General features: G+C 45.4%; 1 protein-coding gene across 1 annotated transcript in view; it reads right to left on the bottom strand.

The window, feature by feature from the left end:
• iqsec3a (IQ motif and Sec7 domain ArfGEF 3a) overlaps positions 1-13,842 on the bottom strand; it is a gene marked incomplete at both ends in the record, with an annotated part of 82,340 nt that overhangs the window by 62,905 nt on the left and 5,593 nt on the right. The window contains one exon of the mRNA XM_083692560.1: positions 4,604-4,684. Within this exon, the coding sequence (XP_083548686.1) occupies positions 4,604-4,684 (81 nt within the window). The remainder of the gene's footprint in view (positions 1-4,603; positions 4,685-13,842) is intronic.

Genomic DNA, 13,842 nt, shown 5'->3' with positions numbered 1-13,842 from the left:
GCAAGCTGTTATCACTTAAAATAAAAATTAATATGCGTCTCCTCACTAATTCACAGCCTTAACCTCTGTGTGAAGCCACCAAGCTAAAATGTAAATGTGTCAACTCATAAATAAATGTTAAAAAAAAAATCCCTAATTGCTGTATGAAATGCATTAACCGCTGTTCATTAAAATCAAAACCATCCCCTGAAGAGAAAAAAAAACTGAGCAGCGCATGATCAAGATGATTTATTTTCTCACCGAAGAGTCACGTCATTGCGCCAGATTGTGAGACCTAATTAGCATTACGCATCTCGTTAAGGTGTGTGTGTTCGCTCTGCTTTTGGGGAACAACGGGAAACGGGACTAATTGAGAGGGATCAGTGAAGAGCTGTCGTCATGCTGCTGTTCCCTGTGGAGCAACTCTGTAACAAGACCTCTCTCTGAACTCACTTCCCCCTTATGTTATTGGTCAGACTGGTTTACAGTCACCGCAATGTCATCTGCGCTGTCACTGGTCAGGTTTAGCTGACAGTATCGACGCAGCCATTGGTCAGGTATCACTGACCAGATAACTTCATCGTCACTGCACACAGTGAGTCGGGAGGGAGAGTACACAACCAACTTGATGCAAATGTAAACTCACATTTACCTAAGAAAACCAATAACTCAAGGCTGTACACTTTGTTATCGACAACAAACAGAACTTGGCTCTACTTGCCCTATCCTTTGCCGAGTCTGAGTAGAACTTCAAAGCATTCAGTGTGAGTGCTTGTGTTTGGACGTCAATGCTGGGGATAAATCCAGCCTTGAATGTAGTACACTTCATTTAAGCTCAGAGCCGTGTATCGTATAGACATTCACAGACCGAATGTTAAATATGCAGTCGTAGTATAAATACCAACACCAGGGGAGTTCTACTAGCAACTGTGGTTGCATATAATACTGAGTGAACACTGGAAGAGGTTATCAGATCTGATTTGTTTGTCCTAAACAGAAGCCTGATCTGGAAATAACAAGCTATTTTGTCCCTTTCCATCTCTCTCTCTCTCTATTTGTCAGTTGAGTATTTTTTTCTGAGAAGGCCCCAGCTGATGCGTGTCCTGAAGAGTTTCCTTGAATGGCCTCATTTAGGGTTTTTTGCTGCTGTTGCACCACATCTCCAAAAACGGTGATAAGATATTACACTAACAATGTCTCCCTTTCCTTCTTTCCAATTCTTGGGGGTTCTGTGTTTTTCTGTGTGACCGCTGCAGCTCTCGTTCTACAGCAGTATGGAGAAAAAAGCGGAGGAAACAAAAAGTCTCTGGAGACAGTTGGAAAAACGCCGCAAACTCAGAATGCTGTTAACAGTATTCATTCGCCGCTTGTGTTAAATTATGTAATTAAGAGGCCTAGTGGTGGGAATCAGAAGTCGTGATTGACAGGTTAGCTCCCCCTGTCCTTATCCCCTCCCATGTGCAAACCCGTAGGACAAGACTGACAGGTCTGACAAAGTCAGTTGTTCTCTCCGGAAACATTAGCGAGAGGATATAGCATCCGTAGGGTCCTCATTATACAGGTGGTGAGGGAGAATGAGATCCTCAGTTCCACTTCAGTCACAGCTGGTGGGGTTTAGCAGGACCCATGGTCTATCACTCCAGCCATTAGCATGACCACCAACCACCATTCTACGACCTGGAGACATAAATTCATACATTCTAATTGACGTGGTCATTCTTTTCAGAATAGGTAATGGCAAAAATGAAGACCCTGGGACAGCAATCACTTTAAATGAGTCGACTAAAGCTGTCCAGAACTTGCACCACTTGCCCTTTTCCGTAACGACCGGGTAGCATCGAGGGCGAGACGTTTTCCTTCCACGGCTGACACAGCAGTGAAAATGAAATATCAGCCGCTGCAATTTGTCTGAGGGTTTCTTTGTATGAAACAGAATACTTCATTACTTCCTGGAGCGGAAATAGAGTACAGCAGCGCAGAGAAAGGGTATGGAGCCGTCCTTTTATATGCTAATGAGGCGTTATTTTGGTGAGTGGCTAGCTCTAGCTAGCAGCGGTTCATTCACAAACCCACTCGCTGTTATTTCAGGGAGCGGCTTTTGTGAAATCTACCTTTGAAAGGGACGAGCAAAGGCCTACCGTGTATCAATACAATAGAGGGTGCCAGGGATGGCACGACTCCTGGCCAATTCATCAGTGAGGAATGTTCTTGGTTTATTAGAGATCCTTAGCCTCGGTCCCTTGGGGAGAGGTTATTTGTTGGGTGTTTATTAAAGTGTGTTAATTACCTGCGTCGTGGGTACAACAGTGTATACACGCACGCACACAAACGCACGCACGCATGCACATACGCACGCACACACGCACACAGACACACATACACACACACACACACACACACACACACACACACACACACACACATGTACAAAGACAAGGAGCAACATTCTAATCACTACAAAGCCAGAAGCATGCAGTAACACGGCAATACCACTTCTCCACATGAACACAAATGCATTGCATGTGTCAACATAAGACTATTATAACCACTTGCCATAGCGGCAGACCCTACACCTCTCCATGAGACTTGGGGTGAATGGTTATGACATTGTAATAGTGAGTCTTTATATTGTTATTACACACAATACTCGTCTTTGAAAAGGTACTGTTGTGGAGTGACCAAGGTGTGAGGAAGACAGGTCCAAATGAGTGGATGTGGCCTGGATGAGAATGGAGGCTTGTGGGTGTGAGTGTGATGTCATGTCGTGAGGTATAAACAGATGATCAACAATTCACCAACAAAAACACTGAAGAAGAGTAAAGAAAAATGAACGACAACAAAATAAAAAGAGAGAGAATTCTCACAAATTTAGAAAGATAGAAGGAAAAAAAAAAGCAACAGAACCGCAACCGGCAACCCACAAACTCCCTTGGAGGGGGTTCCGTTTGAAGTGGTTTGCTTTGGGGTGGCTTTGTGGTGTGTATTGTTCTTTGTATGCTGCCAAATGGTTCCTAAGCACAAAGCATACAGGAAACTCTGCTCCGTCAAGCTGCCTCTATCAGAAAAGGTTCAAGGCAATGAACTCAGATTGATTGTCCTTTTTTCTTCTTCTCAATTTCCATCCCTGTCTTGATGTGGTGAAAGTCACCTGTCACCTTCACGAGTGCTTCTGAAACTACGCCTTGAATTCAATAATGGGATTAAAGTGGCTGGTCAACAGTTAATGGAGCGGGCTTTTGCTTTGAGTAGTTCACTATCGGTAGTCCAACATTTTAGTTGATAAATTCTAGCTTCCTCTGGTGCAATGACAAAGGCAACTGGCATGAAGCGAATTTCTACTCTCTCTCTTCCACCCTATCTCTCTCTCTCTCTCTCTCTCTCTCTCTCTCTCTCTCTCCTCTTCACTCCATGTGAGTAATTCAATAACTCTGCTGTGTTTAAAGTGTGATTTAGCCGACTGCGTGTTGTGAAATAGCTTCTGTTCCACTGCAGCTTATTGTGTCCAGCACCACGGGAGGTGGGAACCCAGCATCAATACAAAGCTTGCTTGTTTGTATTTTTTTTTGTTACCTTCAATGCGGTGGCGCATTCTGCGAAATGTAGGGATCAACAACAAACAAACACCTCGGTCCACGATGCCTAATTGCTATTGACGTTCCTCTGCCCGTTGCGGTAATTTGCCGAGCTACTCCGCTGAGGTGGTGGAGTAGTTTATTCTGATAAACATGAGCAATGCTGAGACGTCAAATGTCTCCTGTGTTTGAGAGATATATAATGACTCTTCAGATTCTAGACGGATAAAAATCCATATTTGTATTTGCAGACTTGGTCTACACATGGAGAGGGTGGAATAGGACCAAAAGAAGGCAGATGCCCTTGAGAGCTAAAGGTTTTTTAAATGGCCGACTCCATCTAGCTGCCATCGGGGTATAGTAGTGACTAGGGAAGGTGCCATTACACCACAGCACCTGATTTGGTTTACTTCATTCCTGACACAACTGTGTTTCTTCAGCGGGGATATTAAAAAACTGTGTTTGTTCAGTGGGGATATTAAAAAGATAATATCATCATCATCATCATTATCATCATCCTGTTTTCATCTCTAAAACCTGGGTAGTATTTTATTTGTTCTTCATAATTAATACGGGCAGTGCTTTGGACGACTTGACCACTGTCTAGGAAATGGGATCTTCTTCTGATTGATTTGAAGATTATCATTGTGTTCCAATTCATCTTGATACACAGCTACACTCTGGGAATGGAAAATCGCCTCTCCTGCATCCTACATTCTTGTCATGTAAATGTAGTGTTCAGATATATCACTATAAGCCCAAGATAATGTGACAGACTATATTTGTAATGAACGGTAACTCTGTATCTGTCTAGGGTGGGGGGGTGGGGCTGCTATTTAAAAAATCAGGAGGATAATCTCTCCCTGAGTCACTCTATGGGGAGAGGAAAGTAGAGCAGAGAGTTGTGATTGGCCAACAGCGGTTCCCCAAAGGACTTACAACCACTTCAAGACGTAACTGGGACAGTTGAGTTGCCGACAGTAGCGCCACCAGATACGGGAGAAGAAGCACGGTGACGGCCATAAAGAGAAAATAAACGGCAGCCATCTTACCTGGGGACACAGGCCGTGGAGGTCTCCCCCTCGGGGGCCTCTGGAGCTGGGCAGCAGAACTGGTGCAGCACCGTCTGGTTACTGGGGAAGACAGAGGGGGGAGGGAGGTGTGTGTGTGTGGGGGGGGGGGAGGGGGGGGTATGTTAGTGAGACAGGAAAAACAATAGGATATATTCTACACTTTTTTTATATTCCACACTATTTATACATACATGTAGGTTTTCCGCTTGAAGAAAATGAATAGAGCTTCAATTGTTCACGTGGTTCAGCAAGCAACCAATCGTGAGCATAGCACAGAAAGAATAGTAGAATCGAAAACAGAAACATTTCTGAACAGTTGGTTCATTCGCGCCACAATTAAGACAACAAGCTTTCACATCTTAATTCTCCTCTCATTGACCTGAACACTGGGCCGCGACAGCTCATCTGCCCCCTGCTGGGGGCTGTGGGGCCCTGCAGGTCGGGGAGAGTCAGTCAGGCAGTCCAGACATGTGGAGAACAGGGCAAAGGGCTGGAGGAGATCCAGCCTCTCACAGAGAGGGAGGGAGAGACACCAGATGGCCCGACGAAGGGCTGTTTGGAGTGGGGCACGTGGTTGACTCTCCTCCCCCTCCCAACTCTTCTAACCTCACCACGTCCACTCTGCCTCCATAGCCAAAGAGCTGCCGTTTCAGTTTACGAGATGCATATGAAAAATAATGTAGTTGTATCTCGCCTTTTCCTTTAAAGCGTATGTTGATTTATGTGTTGAGTCCTCACGTTCCTGACATTTTCTGAGGTGACAGTGTCATCCCTTGACAGGGAATGAAAAATGAAGCATAGATACATTGTAAATTGTGTATGTGAGTGTGTGTGTGTGGGTGGGGTGTGTGGGGTGTGTGTGAGGTGTGTGTGTGTGTGTGTGTGTGTGTGTGTGTGGGTGTGTGTGTGTGTGTGTGTGTGTGTGTGTGCTTGCATGTGTGATGCTGTCTTCCCTCTCTGTCAACCCAAGAAAATACCCTGACCTCTTTCTCGCTCCAACACCTCTTCCCTCTCACCTTGTCCTTTTTGTTCTATCCATCTCCTTACTTTACTTGTTCCCCACCCCCACTCCTCTCTCTCTCTCTCTCTCTCTCTCTCTCCATCCGCAGTATTCGACTGACTTTCAATCACTCTCCTCCATCTCCCCATTCCCCCATTCCCCCATTCCCCTCTCCGGGACCTACAGCAACATGGTCGGAGGAGATGAAGGGGAGGAATTCACTCAATTATTCTCACTGTGTGTGTGTGTGTGTGTGTGTGTTTGTGTGTGTGTGTGTGTGTGTGTGTGTGTGTGTGAGAAAGAGAGAGAATCCATTTACTGAGACCAATCCTTCTTTCTGTCCTCTAACAGCAACCTCTCTCTCTCTCTCTCTCTCTCTCTCTCTTTCTCTCTCAGCCTTTCCATCTTCATCTCTATTCTCATCACCATCTCCATCAGCCTGCAGGATTCCATTCACTCTGCTCCCCTCTCAGGAGAGCAGCACAGGGAACAGGGTGACCAGAATGGGCTGGTTAAGTACCTCCTTCAAGGGCACGACAGCAGTGGTACACCTGGGAGATGAGACACCCTGCTCTGTTCTCTTCCCTTCCCACTGCCCCTGACTGACTGCCGTCACAAGCTTAGGGTACAGAGAGCCACTTTGAGGAGTCACCAGAGGACACAGACTAGACCATTAGCTTAGACTTTTTTTTTTTTTTTAAGGAAGAAAAGTGGCAAGATATAGTGAGGGAGATGATGGGATGATGGTCAGGGAAAGAGAGACAGACACTTTGTATTCACATTGACACAATGAGGCTGTGTCTCTGGTGGTGGTTCACATAAGTGGGTGTGGGGGTTGGTGGGTGGGGGGGGGGCTAATTCAATTTCTGTTGTTAATGACTGTCCTAATTGTGTTCCCTTTAACGACCATGGCACACCAGTGTGGGCTGAGGGCAGCGCTGGGGAGAGATTGGAGACTAGCTGTCGAACACCAGAACCTCATTGTTTACCAGGATAATAGCAATGATTTTGTTAAGTGGGTAAACAACCCACACTGCAACAACAAAGAGCAATTTATTTAGGTTTGGATTGATGTCTGCTCTCCACTGATGCATCGGAGGTATTGTGATGAATTTCCCCCCAACTGCAAAATGAGACTTGTTTTTTCATAACTACAACAGGCTATGCTAAGTAAGTCCCATAACATATTTTTTTGCGCATTTCTCAGAGAAAAGAATTACACCCGTTCTGGCTGTCAGGGCCGGGAACACAGCCTCTCTCAGACATGCATAAAAGCAACATTAGTCTCCAGGATATGTATTTGAAATTTCATCATTAAAACTTCCTCTTTTCTTTTTGAAATACATTCATTTTTTTTTTTTTTTAGAGCATATATCTGCTTTTACATTCAAGACATCACTCGTCTTGTGTCCCTGCGGCACAGTCTGTTCTTCTGAAGCTAATTGTTTGTCTTAATGGTTTTCATTTTGACAGCGAACAAAAAAAAGACCTCATTTGATTTTAATTAATGGCGGTTATTGGGAGGGGAGGCGCAGAAGGACGGGGACGCCGTCTGTCGACAGCTACGAGACATCCAGGGGTGCCAAGCCTGTGAATAATGAACACAGGGTGGAATCATACTGACAGGATTACTTGACAACTACTTATGAGGACTATTTGAGGAGGAGCTCGCCTCCACGGACAAACATAGCTGCCCTTGTGTGGAAAGGGAGGGGAGACGGGTGAGAGAAAATACTGTTTCTTTTTACGTTTGTGTCTGTCTGTCTGTCTGTCTGTCTGTCTGTCTGTCTGTCTGTCACTCCTGTCTGTCTGTCTATCGCTCCTGTCTGTCTGTCATTTTCTGTCGATCTGTCTGTCCATCACTCTCACTCTGCCTGTCTCTTCACATCTCTCTCTCTCTCTCTCTCTCTTTCTCGCTCTCTCTCTGTCCCTCCATTACTCCATACACAGTACCTGTTTTTGTGTGCCTCTGTCCCACTATTCCTTAGGGTTAAGGCTGCAGGGTTTGGGTGGTGGGGCAGAGTCAAATCACAAAAGCATTCCGAAATTCTGAAGGACACTGGTAGAAAAACCACAAGTGTAAATAACTGTCTCTAACTCTCTCTCTCTCTCTCTCTCTCTCTCTCTCTCTCTCTCTCTCCCACCATTTGTCATTTGTCTGTTCAGCAATGCATCAACATTCCATCAACATTACTCAATGGGTGGTCAAGATTAATCTGAATTCACCGCCTGGTCTCTTGATCTTCACTGGTATACTGACTCAGTTTACCTCCAACTCTAAGCTTCTAATACCTCCCTATAATAAATCTATAAGCTCCATCATCCAGACTGGTTTGTTTGGTGGGTCTAATCCACACACAGAGCTACATGTCATGCTTCCTCCAATTCATCACCCTCTCATACATATTTCTCCATGCAGTATGTACTAGGCTTTGTCGAGTCAATAGCACACTCGCTGTTTTAACTCAACTGCGAGGCAAAAAATCTGTTGTGTACTGAAGTGGTCTACGTTGAGGCATGGAGAGAGAGAGTGAGAGAGAGAGCGAGAGAGAGAGAGAGTGAGAGAGAGAGCGAGAGGGGGGGGGGAAATAAAGATCTAAGATAACAATAGCTGACAGATTACTGCTGGCAGAGGAAAATAATAACCTAGTATTCATTGAAATTCCATAATTCTGACTTTCAAAATGTGCTTGGCGGGCAAACCTTGACCAAAACAAATAACTGTGACCTTGACGCTGAGTGAGACGAACGTACCCACTACATCAGGAGGGTTCGGGCATTTTTCGGCGAGCAGTCATCACTGCAAAGTCTCCAATGGGTTTCGATTTTGTGTTGGGCGACTTCAACTCAATTTGTTTAGGAAAAAAAACAGCAAATCAATTACTCTTGCTATTGGTACCTCTATAGCCCTATGGAAGAGGTGTGTGTGTGTGTGTGTGTGTGTGTGTGTGTGTGTGTGTGTGTGTGTGTGTGTGTGTGTGTGTGTGTGTGTGTGTGTGTGTGTGTGTGTGCGTGTGTGTATAGTAGGTGGATTAGTCAATTTAACATCTCTTGGCATAGCCAGATGTACAGTAGTGTTCACTCAAAAAGGCGCTTTGAATAATCATGTCTCCCTTCCATTTGGCTGCAGCTCCTTGATAGCAACCTATCATTATGTTCTACAGACTACAGCCAAAGGGTTTAGAAGAAGACAAAATGTGACACACCACTTTAATCCGCCGTGGCTTGCGTCCAAACATGCACACTTCGGTGGTACTGTACTGTTACGCATCTGTATTGAGGTGAAAATGATGCATTAAACATATCTGCCTATCCATAGAGTGGATTATTCTGAGAAAATAGCTGTGAACCAAGCCGGAGATCCCAGAGGGATGAGCACAGCACGAAGCTTCCACACACACACACACACACACACACACACACACACACACACACACACACACAGACACACATAATTTACCTGTCTCTCATAAAGACACTCGCTCACCACATTCATTACTTTACACGCACACACACACAGACACACAGACACACACACACACACACACACACACACACACACAGAAACACACACACATACACACACACAGAATTAATAAATTAAGCCTCCTTGAAAGGTTTGCATCAGCAGGGACTCTAGGGCAGTCCCAGGCGGCTTAGCTTTGCCCACTGCAGGAGAGAGAGAGAGAGAGAGACAGAGAGAGAGAGAGAGAGAGAGAGAGAGAGAGAGAGACAGAGAGAGAGAGAGAGAGAGAGTGCAGGGCAATGTTCTAACGAAGCAAGAGAGAAAAACACTGCATCAGTCCCTGAGAAAGAGACAATGCTATTTCAACTATTACTATCAGGATGTTTTGTACACACTGTAAAACAACTGCACACTAATATTGTAACACAACTTAAAGGTCCACAGTATGCATATACAGTATATGTATATATATATATATATACACAGTGCATTCGGAAAGTATTCAGACCCCTGTACTTCTTCCATTTAAGAATGATGGAGGGAGACCAGTCAGGATCGAGGGAAAGATGAACGGAGCAAAGTACAGAGAGATCCTTGATGAAAACTTGCTCTAGAGCGCTCAAGACCTCAGACTGGGGCAAAGGTTAACCTTCCAACAGGACAACGACCCTAACCACACAGCCAAGACAACGCAGGACTGGCTTCAGGACAAGTCTCTGAATGTCCTTGAATGGCCCAGCCAGAGCCCGGACTTGAACCCGATCGAACATCTCTGGAGAGACTGGAAAATAGCTGTGCACCAACGCTCCCCATCCAACCTGACAGAGCTTGAGAGGATCTGAAGAGAAGAATGGGAGAAACTCCCCAAATAAAGGTGTGCCAAGCTTGTAGCGTCATACCCAAGAAGACCTGAGGCTGTAATCGCTGCCAAAGGTGCTTCAACAAAGTAAGGGTCTGAGTAAAGGGTCTGAATACTTATGTAAATGTGATATTTCTGTTTTTTATTTTTAATAAATTAGCAAATATTTCTAAAAACCTGTTTTGGCTTTGTCATTATGGGGTATTGTATGTAGATTGATGAGGGAAAAAAATTAGCTAATCCATTTTAGAATAAGGCTGTAAACATAACAAAATGTGGAAAAAGTGAAGGGTTCTGAATACTTTCCAAATGCACTGTGTGTGTGTACATATAATATTGACCTATATCCAAGCCCTAGTAGACAGCTGTAAAGGGAGAGGGTGAAAGTACTGCAATGTCCAAGCTGCATTAGGTCTTAATGTGGCTGAAACAGCCACATCTGCTGCGTTCACTATCTCTGCACAGCTTATCAGTTGTTCCATACCGAGCCGTGATGTGTGATGTGCCAATGAGTGAAGAGCTGGCAGTGGGTCAAATCCTGGGAAATCTGTTGTATTTTCAGAATTCCATCACTTTTATTCACCACATGTTACTGTAAAATGTCACAAGAGCCTATTACTGACGAGGTGACTCATTTTGTGGATTGGAAATATCAGCCGATGCACAGAGCCTTGTCATTTAAGTTTTATTGCCTTTCTGTCAGAAGGATCGCTTTTTTGGTATTTTGATTGTATAAGCCCCTTAGAAATATGGACGAAATTAAACAAACACACACACACACACACACACACACACACTCTGGTGTTGGGGTGAGTGAACAGAGTGAGCATCTGTCAGACAGAGAGGGCTGTGGGCAGAGAGAGGGCCAGATGACACCTCGGAGTCCCGTTCTCTGGAGAGAGATGAGTGAGGACAAACAGCAACGTACGGCAGGAGGAGGAAGAATATGAAACATGGGTTGAGGAGGAGGGGGAAGAGAGGGGGGCTCTAAAGCTACCAAACCAGCACATCCCCTTATGTCAGCCTCCAACTCCCACAATCCCACACTCCCCTCTGGCTCAATCTCACCTCACATCCTCCCATCCTCGCATCCTCCCATCTTCCATGTTTCTGTTTTGTTTAGAGCAGAACCCTCCTCCTCACGCCACTGTGTGAATCAGCATGCCAGACCCCCCAGCCCCTCAGGGCGCTGATGATGTAACCAGGGAGCAGGGGGCCTGACAGGCAGGCTCTGATGATGTAACCAGGGAGCAGGGTGCCTGACAGGCGAGCTCTGATGATGTAACAGAGAGCACGGGAGGCTGACAGGAAGAGCAGGTTTTAGGGTCATGGAACTGAGCGTGCACATACACACACACACACACACACACACACACACACACACACAAACACACAAACACACACAAGCATGTGCATCCATGCATGCATGCACACACACATATACACACACACGCACATACACACACACATACACACACACATACACACACACTCACACAGACATACATAACATAGACAGTTAGTCATGCCTCTCATGGCCCTGCAGTGAAGTGTATGACAACCATAAACCCTCGCTACTCATCCAAAATGTCTTCAAAAATGTTGTCGATTGTTGTTCATTATCCCAAGAAAAAATGCAAATGCCGTCAACCAGGAAATCCATAAATGAGGGTTCTACGGCATGGACCTGAATAGCAGAGAATATCACAAACATGCCATAATCCTTTTATTCTGTCGGCAGTGGTTGCATGACCACCTCATTGGCCTTGACAGTTTGTGTGTTCGAGTGCCAGTGGGTACGTCTGCATACACATGTGTATGACTAATGTGTGTATGTTTATCTGTGTGCGTGTGTGTGTGTGTGTGTGTGTGTGTGTGTGTGTGTGTGTGTGTGTGTCTGTGTGTGTGCGTGTGTGTGTGTGTGTGTGTTTGCATGTGCATGCATGTGCATGTGCGCCTCTGTGTGTGTGTGTGTGTGTGTGTGTGTGGCACTGCCACGGTGAGGGGTCCATAAATCATGACTGAGGGGCTGAGCAGCAGCTGAGGGGGAGAAAGCCAATTGGACGTCCTCAGTCTGCTTTGATCACCTATGCTAGGCCCTGTAGCATCGAGGAGATGGATTTTACCATTAGTCTTGGTCAGATATATAATATTACCAACATTTCCTACGGAGACGGTGCAGGAGAGCAGAGTAAATGTGCATTGCAGCTGATATGGAGATTATCTTAGATAAAGCCCAGCACAGATAATGTGGAATTCCTGCTGGCGAGCTAACAAATTAGGAAAACTGAGACCCATACACAACTCATTCTAGTATATATTTACATGGATCCCAAATGGGTTATAAAAAGGACAAGGGAGCCTTATGGGAGCCTTATGGGAGCCTACCCCCCCCCCCCCCCCCCCCCCCCCGACACACACACACTACATATGCACACACACACACGCACCCACACTTGCACACATGCACACACAGCACCAATACAATATTATAGCAAAGCAAGAACAGCTACAAAGAACCCTTAAATCACAGATCCAACCAGATAAACCAGCATATTCCTGTCAATACACGCACACGCACATTCGCACGCACGCACGCACACAGACCAAAGCAACCTGAGAGAAACAATGACAGTTGTCAGTCAAGGGATTTCCAGTTCTGAGCCCATGGGATGAGGAATCTGTGGACAGATGGGTGAGCGGAGCATTAAATCCTTGTATTTGTCATGGGGGGGAATTTATTCTGTCCTCTGGGGAGACAGCATCTTCGGCTGGAGGTGACATGACTCCGACATAACTGAGGTGGCAGCTAGTAGTGCCTCTCTGTCTGAGGTGGCATCATCTCCTTTGTCTACACCCCCCCAAAAAATAAGGAGTTTTAAATAATATGGCACTTAAAGTGATTGCACATCCTGTGGCTTTATACAACGTCGCTCCAACTTTGAAATTACATTCTCACAGCGTACACACAGATACTACTGATTGCACATCACTGTTCATTTGCATACCCTATCCGGAACGCAGCCATTAGTAGTATGCATATCTTAACGCATACCTCGGTGAAAGTGATTCGGTATGTCAAAGCCTTATTATGAATAACAACACAGTTATTTAAATTCTAAATGTGCCCCTTGATATACGTATTTCCATAAATGGGACAGTGTTGTCTCTACGGCGTCTCGACAGGGTTAAGGGCATGGCCCCGCCCGTCTGTCTGTCTGTGAGTCTGCATAATGCGAACGACGGTTGGCATCAACAGGAGGCGCGTGTTTAAAAGACAGACGTCAGGGTGATTGATTGAGGATCATAGAGAAGTACACATTGTTGTTTGAGCTGAGTCATAAGAACAAGTAGGTACCCGAGAGTTATGACTCCCTCGCTCACTCTCTCTTTCTCTCTCGCTCACTCTCTCTTTAACTTTTTTTATCACTCTTCCTCTCTCTCTCAAGTTATTTGATCGAGCCTGCTCTCCTTTCTTCCTTGTTTCCTTCGTTCCTTCCTCCCTCTCTCTCTCTCTCTCTGTCTCTGTGTCTCTCTCTCTCTGTCTGTCTGTGTCTGTGTCTCTCTGTCTCTCTCTCTCTCTCTCTCTCTCTGTCTCTGTGTCTCTCTCTCTCTCTCTCTCTGTCTGTCTGTGTCTGTGTCTCTCTGTCTCTCTCTCTCTCTCTCTGTCTCTGTGTCTCTCTCTCTCTCTCTCTCTGTCTGTCTGTGTCTGTGTCTCTCTGTCTCTCTCTCTCTCTCTCTGTCTCTGTGTCTCTGTGTGTGTGTCTCTCTCTCTCTCTCTCATTCCTGTCTCTACACCCTTCATCAAAATCTAACCCTCTAAAAATGCTTCCTAAAAGAAACTGGGTTACCCTCAGTACTGTTTTGATGACACCCTAAAAAAAAAAGGCGAA

This window comes from Argentina silus (assembly GCF_951799395.1).
Source record: "Argentina silus genome assembly, chromosome: 20".
Classification (NCBI taxonomy): Eukaryota; Metazoa; Chordata; class Actinopteri; order Argentiniformes; family Argentinidae; genus Argentina; species Argentina silus.
Note: the sequence above shows the minus strand (reverse complement) of the source record. Positions and strands in the feature narration are given on the sequence as shown.